Source organism: Cibotium barometz, chromosome 59, assembly GCF_041138505.1.
Source record: "Cibotium barometz isolate CiBa-2024 chromosome 59, ASM4113850v1, whole genome shotgun sequence".
NCBI lineage: Eukaryota > Viridiplantae > Streptophyta > Polypodiopsida > Cyatheales > Cibotiaceae > Cibotium > Cibotium barometz.
The window spans coordinates 37,576,284-37,595,632 of record NC_141104.1 but is presented as its reverse complement, the minus strand read 5'-3'; the positions used below and the strand labels follow the sequence as shown (position 1 = coordinate 37,595,632).

Here is a 19,349-nt window from a genome sequence, read left to right as displayed (position 1 = left end):
CCACAACTCATATGAATCAAAAATAGACCTAACTTGCATATTTAGAGTGCATATCTAGAGACTGCAAGTATAATTTATCTCATCCAACTTTTCATCATCAAACAGTGGAGGATGAGCACGGGCGGTGTTGTTATTTGCAGGTTGGGCCATCTTTCCAAATTTGCCTTTAAATAACAAATTGCTAAAAAAATATTTACCCATAGCCTATGCTCTGATACCATGTAAGAAAACACAATAGTGGAAGCAAGCAAGATCTTTACATTACAAAGCACTGAATTGCAGAAAGAAGAGAGTAAACAATAGTGGAAGCAAGATTTTTACATTATAAAGCACTGAATTGCAGAAAGAAGATAGTAAACAATATTACTTCTTGCAAACTTTGATTACAAATTGATGGCTATTTGTCCATCCGTATGCTCCGAATCACGAGAAATTTGATGGTGATCTAGAGACACTATAAAAAGATATAGAGACACTATAAAAAGAAGATGTTTTTGATTAGAGGAGAACTTGAACCCAATAAACTTAATAATGAACAAAACCTCCCAAATTAGTTTATATACTATAGTGCCCATGGTTGGCATGGACGTTTGCACGGGAAACCCTTGAGTAAAAGTCAAACGACGTTCTCGCATTTCAAAGGAAACCGTCTAGTTTTTATTTCGACACATAAGATCAGAGGATGAATTCCAGCGTTAAGTAGGGCGGCATCAATGCTTTGCCGATCACAGGAGGATGGACAGCATCGATACCAAAGCGAAAATAGAAGACCTAATAGAAACATTTGTTAGGTTGTCAGAGTAAGCGTCGCCTTAATACGCAGCAATTACACTAAAGGGTAAGTGGATCAATGCTTTTTCTATCATCACTTGTGCTTGTGTTTTCCTATGCAGAGATGCAGCAGCGCATAGGCTAGCGGAACGTCAGGCAACAGTTAAAATTCAGGTATTTCATATCATTGGATGGGTGATCACGCCTTACCGGTTGCTTGATTATTGGTCGATTGATTATCGGTTGTTAATTATGACTTACTATTGGTTGTGTTTGCGTCAAGTGTGCATGGAGACGCAAGCTGGTTCAATTCAAGCTGCGAAGGTGGCACCGTGCGGCCACAGACATTCAGAGGCTTTACAGGGGGCATTTGGGGAGGGTGAAGTTTATGTACAAGAAGGTCGAAGTTGCCAAAGAGATTCGCATGGCTTTCTTCAATCGGAAAGCCGGCCTCATACAGAGGATGTATAGGGGCTACCGCAGTAGGAAGTATGTGCACAGCTTTTATCACCGGCAGGAGTTCATTTCTCTGTCCGTGGGTGCTGGGGAGGAAGTGAAGAGGGATATGGAGGGCTGCAACCTCGAATTGAGGCAGCAAGAACAAGAGAAGGCGGCCGATGTTGTCAAAGGCCACATTAGAAACTTTTGGCTCGCAAACCATCACCTTGTAATAATTTCTCTCTCTCTCTCTCTCTCAAGATACACACGCTCGCTCTCTCTCTCTCTCTCTCTCTCTCTCTCAACACACACACACACACACTCACTCACTCTCACTTTTACCCATTTAATTCCTAGTCCATACATTCTTAGTCATATCTTGGAACATATATGAGGGCTAGTGACCGGACTACAAATCTTGTATTTAGTCTTAATGGCTCTATTACTCCATCTAGATGTCATACATGGGTCTACATGTGTCATAACGTGGCATAGGTTGACTATAAATCATATGGAGTCTTCTGGCATGAGTATGGTATTGGGGTCATACATTGGTCATTGTGTGTCATGAGGTGCCATATGTGGTCTAGTGGCATATGAGGATGACATTGGCTCCTCTCTCTCTCTCTCTCTAGATTTGTATCTCCAAAGATCTCTCTCTTTCATGTGCATTTGTGCACGTACGCATGCATGTACCATTCACGTGCACCGATGGAATGTCTTTAAAGAGCTTCCTATTGTACCATAGGAAGCTCTAGTCTCTCACACATGCATGCATGTGACCGTTAACGTACAATGATAGAATATCTTTAAGAGCTTCCTATTGTACCATTCAATGTAGGACATTGTTTGTGAAACTTTGAGTCCCACAAAATTAATGGGTATTGGGGCTGTAATTTGAGAGCCTACCCTAACCTTCAATTTGAAGGCCATATACTAGTAGGTTGACTTTCAAAATATATGTGCTTGTCTAAAATTTAGAGAGATTTCAGGCACAAATGTAATGGACATTAGTTCGAAGTCATTTTGCATTGTTGACAATCTCCTCCCTCTTCAAGCACTCAAATTGGTGCCCAACATGAGCCTCAATTGGACTCCTAACAAAGGACTTGTCAATGAGACTTTGACCATGGCACATCCTATTGAATATGGATTCCTTACCTAGATCATTCTAGCAAGAAGGTCATATTCAACTTGATTTTTCAAATTAGTTTCTATTTGGGGGATCTAAGAGCACGAGCATGTCCCATATTAAACATACACAAGGAGATTGCACATGCATTCACAAAACAAGGCACAAAAAGAATGTTTTCTAACTAACACAAGAAGATCTCACATGCATTCACAAAACAAGGCACAAAAAGAATGTTTTCCAACTAACTTAAGACTTCTATAACACCTAACTTTAACAATGAGTAATTTGGGGTGTTGGGATTGTGAATTTGAATGCAGATAAGCACCAAAGCTCGAAATGGCATTTTCTATTCACCATACATAGCAGTGTTGAAGGGGATCAACGACGTTGAGGAGAGGATAATCGAGACATGGATGGAGCAATCAAGGAGAACCAGGGTAAGGAGAAAGAGGTCATGCAGGAGAAAGCATTGGGCTGTGGATGTGAGCCAGTTTGTGACAACACAAGGGGTGCATGGGCCTACTCCCTATGAAAGGAGGAGGGCCGAGGAGAAGGCGGCAGCGGTGCTCGATGTTGGCTATGAAAGGTTTAGGAGTGTTGTGAGGAGGTCGTGGTCGAACGTGTGGGACACTACAGGAGGTGGTGGTGGTGGTGGTGGTGGTGGTGGTAAGACTATTCGTTTAGAGAGTGAGTGGCGCCGCAAGGAGAAGCTCCGATCGCTCGAGCAACGTAAAAGCCAAATGCTCTACATGCGAGTGGCCTCCAAGCCTTTCTTCATCTCCCCTCCCAAGAACCGCCGCTTCTCTTGTGGTCCTGTACCACCCCTTGGGTCTTGATCTCTCTCTCTCTCTCTCTCTCTCTCTCTCTCACACACACACACACACACACACATCCACACTACCCTACCCTACCCTACCCCCCCCAAACACACAAAAAGAACAAACCTGCCCCAACAAAACATCCAAAGAGTTTGTGAACCTTTCCCTTTGACAACTACATGCCCTTATGTTCAAAGTGTTCAAATGGCACAGCCATGCATCAGACTCATTAGAGTGTTCCATCCATGATTAGTCTCAATTTCTCATGCCCATTTTTACTAAGAGAATTAGATGTGTATATACATTCCTCTTGCATAAGATATATATATTCCCTATATATAGGTTCTTGATTAACAAACAATGTCTCTTGCTTACTCATATTTGTAAAAGGATCTTGTTTTAACACAAGGGTTGCGTAATTTTTGGAAAATTTATGATATCAAAATTTTGAGGCCATTTCATTAGTCATTGGTGACTCTTTGGCACACATTACACTGGCATTTGAAGGTGCCTCGACGATGCTTCTGGGAGGTTGCAAGCTCAAGGGGTGTTAACCTATTCCTAGGGTTAACAAGAGTTACTACCATTATCTTATATCAAGGATTCATGATAGATACACCGAAGGGTCTTGCATTCAAGATATGAAGCAATAGTGTCCAAAGCTACAACTTAGACTGGCGCCTGTAATGGTGTGATAGAGTATTTATGGGCGATTTTTACTTCAAGAGCGTATGGTAGCAAGTTAGGATGAAGTCCTAAAAGTGATGTACTTCATGGATATATTATGAGAGTAGACATTGTAATAGCATTAGGTCTCTTATGAGCCTAAAGTGCTTGGGCTGGTCACAGTTTAAGTGAGTGTGAATACTTATAACCATAAATATAAGTGAATATCTCTCATAATATAACACACTCTCCCATTGTGCAATTGAGTCTTGCTCTTACTAATCCTCTTGCTAATTTCTCTCCCTAATGCATTCTAGTGAGTGTGTGTGAGTAAAGTGAGGTGAAATGAGGGACGAGTACCCATAGTGCAACGTGGCGGTGTGACAATACTCGCGTGCGGGAGGCATGGTAGAATTGCGTCTCAAGGAGTTGTAGAGCTTGGAGACCTCAAGGGTTATGAGCTCGGCTATTGGAAAGCACGACAGTTACGGTTTGCCAGGTAATCTCATGTTGGATGTGTTTCAAGGAGGGTTAGGGTGAGCTATAACATTTTTTCAAGGGAGGTTAGGGTAAGCCATAACATTTTTGGTGCGTGTCGGGGAGCCATCCTTTGGCTTTTTTCATCGTTTTTTCTCTAACCTATGTATTACCCATTGCCCATTATCTTGATTAATGGTTTTCTATGAAAAATATGTGGATTTGATGGTGATTTGTGTGTGATTTGGTATAGAAAAGTTCTATTTTTTTATTTTTGTAAAGAATTTTTTTTGCTTAATTTCTAGCTTAATTTGTTGGTTTTGTTCTTGTTATTATGGTTTTTTATGTTCTTAGGACTTGCATATAGTTTGTATTAGGTTTAGTTTGCATCCATTGCATTAAACAATGCAATGGAATGCAATTTTTAGTGAATGTTAGCTTTCTTTAGTGTTAAACATAGAACTAAATCATTAATTTTAGCTTAATTGTGTGTTTTTTGTTGAAATTATTTGCTTTAGAGTGTTAACAAGCATTAAGACTAGCTTATCTTTCAAAATATTTCTTAAAACCATAAAAAAAATCCTTGAATTCGATTATTTATCTTATGGACATGTTTTTGTCACTAAGGGTGATTAATCTTGTTCTTGAAAGAGATAAAAAATTTAGAAAATGTGTTATTTGGAGTCTAAATTGATCATGTGAGTAGTCGAAATGAGTGTTTTTGAGTGTTTTGAGAGCATCTGATGCATCAAAACACCTAATTACATAAATTTCTTCATCAAATTGGAGCAATTTGACTCTCTTTGTTTAATTTTACCTTAAAGAAGACCAAAATTAAGAGTCTAATTAATATCCTATTTTAGATTGATTTACAGATTTGTTGATGCACTAGCTTAGCATTCCCTTTCTCTATCCAATGATATGCTCAATTGTGTGAATTAATTAGAGATTAGTGGTTAATTAGAGATCTTAATTAGTATAAAAGAAGGAAAGATTAGGGAAAGGATTAATCTTTGATCACCTTTTTATATAACTCATTAAGGCTAATGAGAATTCAATGAGTAAATGCCCATCAATTATCAAATTGTCCATTTTGGGGGTTATTTATGAATGGTGTAAGGGGTGTCATAAAAAGGTTGACTTTTTTTTATTTCCACTTATCTTTTTGGAAAAATTTTAATATCTCCTTAAATTTAGGTTCAAAAATATGTCCCCCAAACAAGGAAATTCGTATTTCCCACCACTAGACAAAAAACAAAATAAAAAATTCAGATTTTTTTTCCCAAAAATTCAGGAAAAAAACGTGCGAGACAAGCCTTTTACGGCCAAGAGTTTCACGGTTCCAAGTCATTTCATGAGATTACCCTTCACGGGATTACCTTTCATGGTTCTAAGCCATTTCACGGGATTACCCTTCACGGGATTACCTTTCATGGTTCCAAGCCATTTCATGGGATTACCCTTCACACGGTTCCAAGCCATTTCACAGGATTACCCTTCATGGGATTATCTTTGACGGCTCCAAGCTATTTCACGGGATTACCCTTAATAGTTTCAAGCCATTTCATGGGATTACCTTTCATGGTTCTTCCAAGCCATTTCACGGGATTACAGTTCACGGTTCTAAACCATTTCACGGAATTACCTTTCATGGGTTTAAACCATTTCAAAAGCTGACCTTTCATGCCCAAGCGTTTCACGGCCAAGCAATCCACAGCCAAGAGTTTCAGGGCCAAGACTTTCACGGCCAAGCCTTTCACGGATTAAGGGTCACGCCTTAAGACTTTGGAAAACACCCCTGTTTGGAGGCTCGTATCTCCTAAACCATATATTCGATGAAGGCGCTCTAAGGCTCATCGAAAAGCTGACATCGAGCTCTTCAACTTTGGTCATGGCCATCCGAAGTCAAAATCGATCGTTTTGGCCTTCAACCAGTATCCCCAAAATTTGACCCAAAAATCGAGGTAAAAAGCAGCCTGAAAAGCACGAAAATAGGTTTGAGGACCTTCTCTTCCATCTAGGAAGTTACTAGCATGCACTTTTTCTAGAAAAATATCTCAGAGATTGTTCACATATGTATATCTCCTAAGCTAATTAGGGCAAATGGATGCTCGTTTGACCCAACGAAGAGAATGCCAGGCATGGGCCACGAGAAAATATATAATATTAAAAAAACATGTGCTTGCTCATTAAGAAACATTTAGGCAATTAGACATGGCACAACGATAGAGGGATTGCCAAAGGATCATAGAAGGACTGAACCCAGTGGTGGCTGACATCTTTGAGCCATTGAGATCTATACCACAAATGCACCTCCTAATACCATTGGCCATGCCTATAACAAGCGTGTCATCGGGTTTTACACCGCTTGTCACTTCAATTCCACCGGGCGTTGGTACTTTACCTAACACCTCCACAAATCCTATGGGTATCAACCCTTTCCTGGATGCTCATACGTTGGACATACTGACTAGTCTAGGAAGGGGGGTAGTCCAAGGACTCAATGAGTCTCTTCCAACAAGAGCAGTCACATACGACCTAAATGACTCATACAAGAATGCAGCTGTACAGATCTCCAGAATCATGGGCAAATACGATGGAAGAACAGATCCTATTCAATTCATACAAATGTTTGAACAGAGATGTGAAGCCTTTGGAAATCCCAATTACCCCACCAAGGTACATGCGTTAAACCTATGTTTAGAGGGAAAGGCTAGTTGATGGTTCATCACATTGATGCCGGTGATCAAGACCAACTTCAAAACCTTGAAAATAGCCTTTATTCATGACTTTTCAAGGCAAGGTGATCAGTGGAGTGTAGTAAAAGAACTCTATTCAATTGAGCATAAACCAAATGAATCCATTAGAGACTTTATCCTTCGGATAAAACTCTTAGACTCATGATGTGAATCATGGAAAAAATTAAATGATTTTCAATTGAAGAGATGTTTCATGATGGGCTTGAAGAAAAACAGCTTATAGAACTTGATCATTGTATCAAACCCGCAAACATTCGATCAATGTTGTAAAGAAGAAATATGTTTAGATGACAACATGCTGGAAGATGATCATGCTACGTGTCATTTCTCATCTAAACCAAGTGAAGCAATGGTAAAAGAAAGATCGATCTCATAATTGTCATTCCTTGAATTCTATGCAGCCTTGCTTAAAATCTTTTAATTGACATCTCTAAGAGAATATGAGATACCTTAAAACCAACCATCCTTAATGCCTCTACAAGTGAGGAACGAAATGCCTTGTGTTCAGTGCAATCACTATGACCATCCCAATCCCCATTGTGCATATAAGGCACCTGTTTTTTGATATTGCATATATTGTAAATCCTTTGATTATCATGATACTAAAAAGTGTCCCAATTCATCAACAATTGAATCAAAACCTCCATCTCCCATGCACCAAACACAAATAGTCCAAAGGGTAGAAATTGCTCAGGAAGCAGTTAATCGAACACTTTAGTGTTGCTATTATCGTGGACCTCACAAAGTGGCAGACTACTCCAAAGTTTGGAATACTTCCATGTCCATATTAATTGACACTTTGCAGCCCATGTGTGAATGATGTGGCATTGATCACATGTTCCATGATTTCCCAAGATGAGTTGCTTCAATACAACTAGTCTCACAAATACAACCCTTAACATCTTGAGTGTACAAAATGGGTAATTGTCCACGGTACCCTTGAATGTGAATACACGCTTACAAGCCAAGGCACAAGAAATGGTAAAAAAGAATACAAAAGACAATACCTTAACATGGGTAGAAAAACATGCTTTAAAGAAGAACAAAAAAAAAGAGCAAAACCTTCTAAACCCAAGAAAAACAAGGGACAACAAACTATCAAAACCAAGGTTGAAGTAAAGGACAGGGAAAAGGAGCATGTGGAGGACATGTACCCAAAAGAGCCAAAAGCTATACATGATGCAGAAGCATCCACATCAAAAGTCACCAGACAAACCACAAAACCCATATGTGCGACACAGGATATTTAAAAGCCCAAAAGAGTTTTCAATCTCGTCGCATGGGCAAACATAAAGAAAATTGACCATCCAAAGAAAGTCACAGAAGATGAAACAAGTTCTAGTTTGTCACTTAGTGAGGATGAAACAAGTTTTGATTCGTTACTCAGTGTACTTAATAGACCAATTAAGAAACTAGAACCCACCCAATCACCCCAAATTGAAAATCATGATCATATGACATATGTGGAATGCAAAAAGCAAGCTTAAGAGAGCATGCTTAGCATGGTTGAATGTCTTAGAGGATCACCGATTGTGATCAAGCCTCATAATGCCAATCCTAAAAAAGCAACCAAAATACAAATCCCAGAGGAGTACCGCTTCCTCTTTCAAGAGGAAGACATACTCTCTATAGAAGAGTCATTCGAGATAGAGACAGATTGCATGAATTATTAAATTGAGAAAGCACGTAAGGAATTCGATAATTCCCTTTAAAAATTAAAGCAGTCTCTGAAAACCTCATTTGGAGGAATGCTCTTTGTCAGGCATTTTTCTGAGAGATGTTTTGGGCTTGTGTACATATGGATGCGTGGTGTGAATAAAAGTTTGGCTTTGAATGCGTTGGCAGGTGTACAGGATGGACGGTTTTGTGTTGGGCTTGTGCAGGTCTGTCCGGAGTGAGGTCAGCTATACTGCAGGTGATATCAACTGTTTGGTAGCTCGTATGTGTGCGCGTCCAAGAGATAAGTGGGCACTGGAAGGTTATGTTGAAAGATGTGGAAGCATGAGGGTAATTAAATATTGATGCGGCCAAGGTAGCCTTGAAGCATGGTGTGAAATCGAAGGCTCTAAGCATTGTGGCTATATTCCAAGAAAAAAAAAATCCACATGGCCAACTTATAGAGAGGCCATATGGCTATTTACGATGATACCAGCGCTGGCCAGCACGTGAAGGGAAGCTTGGCGAAGGTGTGAAGTCGATGGGCCGGGTGAAGAGGTGGTAGGGTGTGAAGTCGAGAGCTCGCCTGGAAAAAGAGTGAGCCGCGAGGAGAGAAAGAGCTGCCACACAGAGGATCACAGCGAGGTGAGAGGGGCTGGAAGGCCACCTCTGTGTGCGCTTGACAGTGGGACGGGCTGGCGAGCTCTTAGAATTGGAAGTGGGCGCAGCCGTAGGTCTGCAAACAGAGAGGCGCAAGAGGGTCGTCGAAGAGCAGCTGGGGCACGGCGCGAAGGCTGGCGAGAGGAAGCCGCCTTGGGTACAAGAAGCCGAGCTGGTGTAGTGACGGGCAGCCTTCGACAACCAGAAGTGATGGGCTGGCGTCAAGAGAGGACGAGCTGGTAAGCTGAAGGCATGCATGGAGGTGGTCAGTGCAGAGCATGGGTGAGTGCCTTTGTTGGCACAACAGAGGAAGAGCTGGATGTGCAGTTGCAGGTGCAGCTGGATGGAAGCAAAGGGGATAGGCAAAGGGTGGCTGGTGTGGGCCTTGGGTGATGTGGCTTGGGTTGGTGGATGCAAGAGAAGGTGATGCTGCATTGAGCAGTTGGTGTTGGTGTTGAAGAGAAAGCTGCAGAGGCTCTGTGGTGGTTGGCGAAGCTGCTGGTCATGACACACAGAGAGTGGGAGCTTCTGAAGAGAGCAGAGACCGGGAGACAGAGGCTTGGTTGTCAGACGCAAGGGTGCATTCCCTTGGCAGTAAATCCTTGCCAGAGTTCTGGTTTTTGGTGTAATTGCTGAGTTGTACATGGTATATGGTGTTGTGTATGTTTTTTGCTGGATAATCTATTGTCTATCGTGGTTTTGAGCTGTCTTTCTGGTGTGGGTGGGTGGTGAATCATGAGAAGTGTTCCAGCGGGTGGCTGGTGGTGCCTCCGTTGTGTTTGTGTTTTCCAAGTTTTGGAGGTGAAGGGCTATAGAGGCAGGTTCTTTTTTCTTTTTTTCACCTCACATTCTTCTGGTGCCCCCACTAATCCCTGAGGATAGCTCAGGGATTTCTCTTACGAGGGTGTATGCCCCAGAGTAGGAGATTGAAGGAAGGTGTTCTGGTTTTTCTTGGGATTTGAAGTGAAGCTTGGGGATCAAAATGATGTCGTATCCAGAGTTTTTTGGTGGTCCAAATGAAGATGTGGTAGATTTTTTGGAAAGGATGGAGGTTGCATGCATAAGCAACCATATCAATGAGCCGGCATAGGTATTGCGGTTGCGGAATATCTGCTTGAAGGGGGATGCAAGGATTTGGTACTACAGAGCTTATGAGGAGTCATTGAAGGATGCTGAGCCACACATTGAGATGACTGAGGATGGATTGAAGACTGCACTTTTGAACAGGTTTAAGAAGATTGAGGATCCAGAGACAGAGTTTGGCATGAAGTGCAGGGATTGATACAGGGTGAATTGGAGCCGATTGATGATTATGTGAAGAAATTCTCTTTGTTGTGGGAGACTTTGTGCAGGGCTTTGGGGGATGATCAAGTACCTCCGGATATGATGAAGAAGGATCGTTTTATTGCAGGATTGAAAGGAGGCATTTGCTGGAAGGTGGAATTAAAGAAGCCCAGGTCTTATGAGGATGCAGTGGAGATTGCCAAATCAAAGGAAATTGCAACGGATGAACTAGCTGGGGATGGTTCCAGTGGCAGTGAGGCCTGAAATGAGAAGGTTAGAAGTGGTACCGAGAACCGTGCTAGAAAGAGTGCAACCGACAGAAGTTTAGGTGAATAATGCCATACCACAGGGGACAAAGGTGGCACCCACAGCTGTTACAGCTTCTAATGAAAGGCTTAAATAGGACATAAGGCAAATGGTGGATTGTATGAAGAATTTGAGCTTGAAGATGATGGAGAACACAGGTGGTGGACGTGGTCGAGGTAGAGGCTATAATCAGGTTGGAACTGAAGGTCAGACAGGCTATGGAAGTGGTCGTGGTTTTGGTAGGGGCAGACGGTTTATTCCTACATGCTAGAATTGTGGTGAACTTGGACATCTAAGTACAGACTGTGATAAGCCTCAGCGAATGGGGGGTGATATGTATCCCTTACCCTCTCAGATTCCCAATAGGGCAAATGATTATGGGATTGAAATTAGAGGTGAAGCAGGGACCAATGGGTTGACAAATGAAGAGAAAGGTAAAGCTAAGGTGATAGATGTGGTCACCCTTGAGAAGATGAAGGAGGCAGAAGGTGATGTGATGACTTTGGGGAAACGGATGCCACAGGAAAGGGAAAGCAAGGATGCTGAAGAAGAAAGGTAAAGTGAAGGAAGGAGGAGATGTAAAGGTCAAGCAGAAGCAGAAGTCTCGTAGGAAGTTTCAGGTAACTGATTTTCCGGGGGTTGGGCAGGATAGCTACAATTTGCAGGAGGACATGGCTGGAAGGAAGGCTAATATTACTTTTGGGCAATTGATAGAGTTAGCTCCTAAATTGAAGCATCAGTGGAAAACACTTGTGAACCCGAGAGAGAAGGAGCCTGCCAGAGGGATAGTGACTGTTCTATCTGTTCAGGAGTTGCCTGATATATGTCTTGTGGTGAATGTATGGTACAACGGGAAGAATCTGGGAGAGGCATACATAGATGGTGGTGCGCAAATTTGTGTAATCACACTAGCAGCTGTGGAGAGGCTTGGTCTTAATTTTACTGAAGCGTCTGGTTTTCGTATTCAGCTGGCCAATCACCAGAAGGTCAAATGCTTAGGTATGATCAAAGAGTTAGAACTGCAGGCTTTTGATGTAAAGGTGCTTGTGGATTGTCATGTTATGCCTGCAGGAATGGGTGCATTCCCCATCATTTTGGGAAGACCATGGTTGAGAGCGGTGAAGGCTGTTCAAGATTGGAGGAAAGGAGTCATTACTCTGTATGACAGGAGAGGGGATAAGAAGCAGTTTAATATGGATAATCAGAAGCCTGTTAATGATGAAGAGGAAAGTGAAGCTGATTCAAGGATTGATGATACGACCAGTAGCACCACTACTAGTGAGGGAACAGAGGATACTTCATCGAGGAGGATGCAGACATGGATGCCCTGGTTATTGATGAGGAAGTGCTTGGTGATGAGGTTGCTCAACAAGAAAAGGCCATACAGGAAGAATGCGAGGAGGTACAAGTGAATCATGAGCAAAGGTATGCATGTGATGTGAAAGAGTCTGCTTTTGAGTCTTTGGATGATGTACCGTTATGGGATGAGTGGGATATAGAAAGTCTGCAGGATGATGAACCTGAGTTGGAGCTGGATGATGAGATGTGCATTAATGTTAAGAAATCCACGACCAGAATTGATGCTATGAAAGAGGAGCAACACAAGCAGACTATGAATGATGTTGATGCTATGGATGAGATTATGGATGCTGTGATAGATGAATTTCTTATTGGCCTCAATAAAGATGAGCATACAGGAACTGAGGTGGATGCTTTGGGAATGGTGCCTTTTGAAGAGGAATTGGTTTTGCCTGTAGTGGTTGGCTTTGATGGTGATGCTTCTTATATTGAGGGACAAGAAAGTGTTATGGCACAGCAGGTCTTTCTTGATGAAACTTTCATCAGTTATTACCCTCAGCAGGAGTTGCTTCACTGGTTCTCCAATATTGGTGCTGGCCATATCAGTGATTTTGGGATTGAGATGAGACAGGATGGTGTGTATGTCAGGAGATTTGTTTCCAGAGGTTCTGATGCTACATTGGTGGATGTGAGATGGCAAATTATGTCTGGGGAAGATGACAGTGTTTCTCTGATCACATGGAATAGAGATGTTTTGGTTACACTGTATGATGCTCAAAGGACTGACGGAGGGAAACGTGGTCATATGCTTTCTGCTGATCATAAATGATTCAGCAGGCTAGGGGTTGGGCAAAGTATGTGAGGCGTTTTTCTGAGAGATGTTTTGGGCTTGTGTACATATGGATGCGTGGTGTGAATAAAAGTTTGGCTTTGAATGCGTTGGCAGGTGTACAGGGTGGACGGTTTTGTGTTGGGCTTGTGCAGGTCTGTCCGAAGTGAGGTCAGCTGTTGCAAGTGATATCAACTGTTTGGTAGCTCGTATGTGTGCGCATCCAAGAGATAAGTGGCACACTGGAAGGTTATGTTGGAAGATGTGGAAGCATGAGGGTAATTAAATATTGATGCGGCCAAGGTAGCCTTGAAACATGGTGTGAAATCGGAGGCTCTAAGCATTGTGGCTATATTCCAAGAAAAAAAAATATCCACATGGCCAACTTATAGAAAGGCCATATGGCTGTTTACGATGATACCAGCGCTGGCCAGCACGTGAAGGGAAGCTTGGCGAAGGTGTGAAGTCGGCGGGCCGGGTGAAGAGGTGGTAGGGTTTGAAGTCGAGAGCTCGCCTGGAAAAAGAGTGAGCCGCGAGGAGAGAGAGAGCCGCCACAGAGGATCACAGCGAGGTGAGAGGGGCTGGAAGGCCACCTCTGTGTGCGCTCTTAGAATTGAAAGTGGGCAGCGCAGCTGCCCGCAGGTCTGCAAACAGAGAGGCGCAAGAGGGTTGTCGAAGAGCAGCTAGGGCGGCACGGCGTGAAGGCTGGCGAGAGGAAGCCGCCTTGGGTACAAGAAACCGAGCTGGTGTAGTGACGGGCAGCCTTCAACAACCAGAAGTGATGGGCTGGTGTCAAGAGAGGACGGGCTGGTAAGCTGAAGGCATGCATGGAGGTGGTCAGTGCAGAGCATGGGTGAGTGTCTTTGAGGTGTTGGCACAACAGAGGAAGAGCTGGATGTGCAGTTACAGGTGCAGCTGGATGGAAGCAAAGGGGACAGGCAAAGGGTGGCTGGTGTGGGCCTTGGGTGATGTGGCTTGGGTTGGATGCAAGAGAAGGTGATGCTGCGTTGAGCAGTTGGTGTTGGTGCTGAAGAGAAAGCTGCAGAGGCTCTGTGGTTGGCGAAGTTGCTGGTCACGACACACAAAGAGTGGGAGCTGCTGAAGTTGAGGGTAGCTGGTGTGGGCTCCCTCTGAAGAGAACAAAGGCTTGGTTGTCAGACGCAAGGGTGCATTCCCTTGGTAGTAAATCCTGGCCAGAGTCCTGGTTTTTGGTGTAATTGCTGAGTTGTACATGGTGTATGGTGCTGTGTATGTTTTTTGCTGGATAATCTATTGTCTATCGTGGTTTTGAGCTGTCTTTTTGGTGTGGGTGGGTGGTGAATCGTGAGAAGTGTTCTAGCCGGTGGTGGCTGGTGGTGCCTCCATTCTGTTTGTGTTTTCCAAGTTTGGGAGGTGAAGGGCTATAGAGGCAGGTTCTTTTTTCTTTTTTTCACCTCGCACTCTTCTCTTATGGGGTGAAGCTAGCATAACATTAGCACTTGCACCTTTAACAGCTCAACATGAGTTATACCAAAATATAAGCAGCTCCATAGAACAGGACTGTGAGGATTCGCAAGTTTCCAAACATACCTCATTTAAAATTGTCAGAGGACCAAGTGTGCTAGTGTACACATTGGGTACTCTTGAAAAAGCTGAGAGCCAAAAAGAGGATGAAAGCGAATGGGAATATGAAACAAAAATGAGATCTGAAGGTGAAATAAAAATTGAAACATCCATGGTTCCTTTGGAAGATTCTATCATGGTATGGTTAGATTTTCTTACAGGCAATGATGTTAAGCACAAACGCGCGTTGATGTCTAGCCCTCGAGCTAGTCATAACATTATGACAATTGACACTTGGGTGTCATTGGGACAACCTAAACTTATCTCTATAGACAATGGTCTTGCAAGAGGAGCCAATGGACAAAGCATTGAAGTTCCAGGTTACTGTATCTATGATACTTAAACAATCGGTGTGGAGATGTGGAATTTACATTCCATGTTACCCTAGATTCCCTTGAGTATGATGTCATCCTTAGTGTGAAACTTTGATAGGTGAATCGTTGTATTCAATAGATGCATCCATGCAAACAGTCACCTTGAACACTCCTGCAAGTATTGTACAATTGTTATTACGGGAGGAAGAGACCTTGGAGGAGCTGGAACTTCCAACATATCTTATAGAAAAGATCCTTAGGATTCAGGTTGGATTGGAAATTTTAAATAGAATCACATCTCAAGCACAACTTTATCCAACACGAGAACACAATCTCCTGACCCTCGAGTTATGGGATTTGTTAGGTCAACTAAAACTCACGGCTCATTCTGAAAATTCTCCCTTTACACAAGACTTGAACATGCCATGTTTGGGTCACTTTAAACATACAATGTATATTGAGACTAACCCCCTTACTTGCAAGTTTTTGTAGTTGTGTATGTGTTGGAAGCAGATTTGATCTTGGGGCGGCATAAATGGACTATTGCTGTCTAAGCACCATTGTGATTTTCTAGGGATAGGGTCATCATGATGGTCAACGACAAAAAGTTGACAATACCATATTGTAAGGAAGAGGATCCAACTTTAATGGATTTCTATGATGTGCTGAACTCAAAAGGTTACACTCCTCTTCCACCAGAAGCCCCTCTACACACAATGACCTACCATCTGCATCAAAACGACCGACTCTGATAAAGAATCTACTCCTTCAACCCCATCCTCACCAATGAAGTTCAACGCCAAAACCTTGCAACAATCAACAACCATTTCTGAAGAAGTTTCCCCCACGCAACCATCTATGTTGTGTGGACAAAAACAGAGACCGATGATGTGTACATATGTGCACAATACTAAGAACTTCAAGAATATGTAATCAGTTTGAGTCAGTTTTGAGTTTTGGTTGAGATAAAATTCAATGTACAAGAGAGAGAAAGTAAAGAGAGAAAATGAAAAGGTTTTGGCACAATTTCCAAGGTTTTTGAAGAGGAATTAAGGTACTGTGTGACATGGATGGTGGGCTGACTGGACACCTGTGTGTTAGTAGGAGCTTGATTTGGAGTAGGTGGCAGGCATGCAGGCCTGTGTGTGTTAGTTCCACACACCTTGAGGACATGTAGGATGCCAAGTGTCAGCACAGGAAGGCTCAAGAAGCCTCCTGGAGTAGGCACCCGGTTTCTGGAACCTGCGAGAGCTCATTTGGTAGTTTTGCGTGGAGATGGAGAGCTTGGAGGAGCTATCAGAGGACCTGTGAAGATGTGGATGCAGAGGAGACCGGCTGTGGAGCTTGCTACTCTACGGATGTCCAGAGAGCAGATTGTGAGCAAGAGTTGCTAAATTTGTTGAGAGGAGGCCGTGGGAAAAAAGAGAGAGCTAGGAGCTGCATTTCCATCGCGAGGAATAGGTGATTTTTGAAGATTCCAAAGGCAAGAGACTAGGAGAAGTAGGGCGACCAGCTTTGGGGGCTAGGCTGGAGGTTTTCGGGAATAGGGAAAAAAGGTAAGTGTGCTGTTTTTTCTGTGCTGTATCTGCTGCTGCCAGGAGAGGCCAGGAGGAGGAGTGGCCTGTTTTATTGTGTTTTGGAGCCAGAGAAAGAGGCTAAAGCTGGGCAAACTGTTTTGGGAAGGTTCAAGGGCTGGAATTGAGCCTGAGGACTATCTTTTGTCATCTCAGTATTCGAAGGTTGATGCTGTATTTCTGATTTGGGAGATCTGTGGGAGAGTTTTCAGTGAATATACTTGTTGAAAACAGCAAAATTCAAGACTGTTTTGGGGATTTGGATGTGCTACAGCCCTGGGAAGGTGTTTTTGTGGTGTTTCAGGTCTAGAACAGGAGAGGTTTTGTGAACTATATAGAGCTGAATTAACTAGCCTAGTTGTAGCAAAGGATACACAGTGTTTGCTGAGTTTTCTTGGAGGCTTTAATGCTGAAAGTGATCTACATCTGAGGAATGTAATTGATCTTAGAGTTGGGACCACGGATTAATTCCATAGACCTTGGAGATGAAATCAATCCAATGGTAGTGTTTTCAGAAGTGCATGGTCATATTTGCTCTGTGATTTTGCATATCAGAGATGAGCAATGGATGAACTTCCAAATGTTTCCTGCTCACATGCTCTCAGCTGGAGTACTTATCTTTTTTGAGACAATGTATGACGAAGAATGTGAAGGATCTTTCCAGTAGACATTTGAGTAGTTGTTCTCAGTGTTTGTAAGGGTTTTTTTGGGGCTGTTTGTGTTGTAATAGTTTGTTGTCCTAAAAATACAGTTTTGTAAATTTGAAGAAAAGTTTTGAGGATAGCCCACCTCTGATATGTATCTTGTCCTGGAGTTTGGTCCGGATATCGAAGAACTGTACTTTGAAGATGGTTCTATGTTTGAGGTCGTTTATTCTGAGAGTGATGCAGGGTACTGGTCAGTCATAGTTCATATCGCTAAGGGGGAGTGGGCTGATTATGAATGGGTGTTAGATGATGATGGTTTTGAGGATGTAATGGATGTACAACTCTGTAAAGACGAAGACTTGAATTGAAATAAAGTTTTATACATACTCTTGGGTCTCGTGTTCTGGGTGTGTTTGTATCGGTGTGTGGAAGTGTGACACCCTATAAAGGCATATATAGCTATACCGCTTCTGTGTCATCACTTTTTGGTGCCTCCACATAGATGAAGAAATTCTCGGGGGGTGCACCTCAAAATACATAAGTCTATGGCTCGTGCGATCATCAAGTGGGGTTTTTTAAATCTAAAATAATGGGTAAATTTACAGAAATACAATTACAAGAGGGGTATTTTAATTGTACTTTGAAAAAAACCCATAAGTTTATAAATAAAAAGGGGTAGTTTTATTAGCTTAAAATTCACAGATAAGGAGTTTTTTAAATACCCCTTGAACGCACGTCGTAGGAGGGTCTTTCATATAGTGGACCCCTCGAGAAGAAATTTCCTTTGGTTTGTGAAAGAAGATAAGGGTTTGTGTGAAGAAAGATTGAAGAGATGGCTCAGGACTTTCCAGAATATTGGGGATTACCGCATGAAAGTGCGTTTGAATTTTTGGAAAAGATGGAGTTTGCAGCTTTGATGAAAGACAGGGCAACCCCAGAGATCCTCTCTCAGATTTTGACTTACTGCTTATAGGGTGATGCAAAAGCATGGCTACAGATGTTTGTGACTACACACAGGAATGCTCATCAACAGGACCCTGAGTACTGTGTAGGTAGAGCTGCATTTTTGACACAGTTTGCCAGTGTAAGAAGCCCGAATGATGTGTGGAAAGAGTTGTGTAAAATTCAGCAGAAGGATGGAGAGGTTGTGCATCAAGATTTGATTGAGTTTGGTAGACTGTGGAGTCTATGGTGTGAGGCTTTGATTCGTGAAGTACCCCCGTAGATGATAAAGAGAGACCAGCTTGTGGCTGGTCTTGAGCCAACCCTCCGTCTGAAGGTGGAGTTGAAGAATCTGGATAGCTTTGAGGAAGCTGTCAAAGTTGCTCGAGAGGAGTGGAAGGTGAAGAATCTGAGGCAATTGGGAATACAGGAAGAGCCGAAGAGGTTTATGAAGATGCCAGAGATTGAGAGATGTATCTTGAAAGAGAAGCTGCTGTTGTTCCTGAACAGGAGGATACTTTGAAGAGAGACATTCATGATGCAGTGGAACTCATGAAGTCTTTAAGTTTGAATTGGATGGAAGTAGGTGGAAGGGGAAGAAGCCGGGGTGCTCCAAATAATAGAAGAGATATTACCTATTTTCAATTAATTCCAATTGCACATTGGAAAATTCTTTTTGAATTTCTGTTTCAGGGGAACTCATCTGAATTAGAAGAGATATTTTTCTATCCAAAAATATTCAAAATCTGAATATTCTCTCTCTAGAATATTTTTCTCTCTCTCTAGGCTAAAACAGATAGAAACAAGGTCTTTATATTTCTGAAGAGGGATTGATTACAGGGAAAGATACTAGACATCAAAAAGGGGGTGGGGGAGGAATCTTACATTCTACCCCACTTAAAAAATGCGAGATGTCCTCATCTCGCAAACTGGGATAATTTCGCAAGATGCACGAATATGAGACTTAGAGAAAAATTTTAATCAAGATTAACCACCAAGAAACGTCTTAAAGAGAGCAAGATTCAAAATAAGAACAAGATTTAAACTTTATTCATTCTCGGAACTTATACAGTAAAGATAGAAGAACTCTTTACACTTCCATAAGTCCGTCCATCATATGATCACAAAAGTAGTCCTCACAAGCTGCACAAGTATAAGGTAACTCATCTATG

General features: G+C 42.4%; 1 protein-coding gene across 1 annotated transcript; it reads left to right on the top strand.

The window, feature by feature from the left end:
- Positions 1-735: 735 nt before the first annotated feature.
- On the top strand, positions 736-3,421 carry LOC147605774 (uncharacterized). Its single transcript, XM_086793035.1, has 4 exons — positions 736-800; positions 894-945; positions 1,055-1,438; positions 2,662-3,421. Exons 1-4 carry the CDS (start codon positions 736-738, stop codon positions 3,178-3,180), a joined length of 1,020 nt encoding a protein of 339 aa, XP_086649161.1. The 3' UTR covers positions 3,181-3,421.
- Positions 3,422-19,349: the final 15,928 nt, after the last annotated feature.

Excerpts from the sequence above, each read along its gene's own strand:
- LOC147605774 (XM_086793035.1), top strand. The coding sequence starts at position 736 with ATGGACAGCATCGATACCAAAGCGAAAATAGAAGACCTAATAGAAACA. Across the intron at positions 801-893 it reads ACATTTGTTAGGTTGTCAGA|AGATGCAGCAGCGCATAGGC; the intron begins GTAAGCGTCGCC and ends TTTCCTATGCAG. Across the intron at positions 946-1,054 it reads AGGCAACAGTTAAAATTCAG|TGTGCATGGAGACGCAAGCT; the intron begins GTATTTCATATC and ends GTTTGCGTCAAG.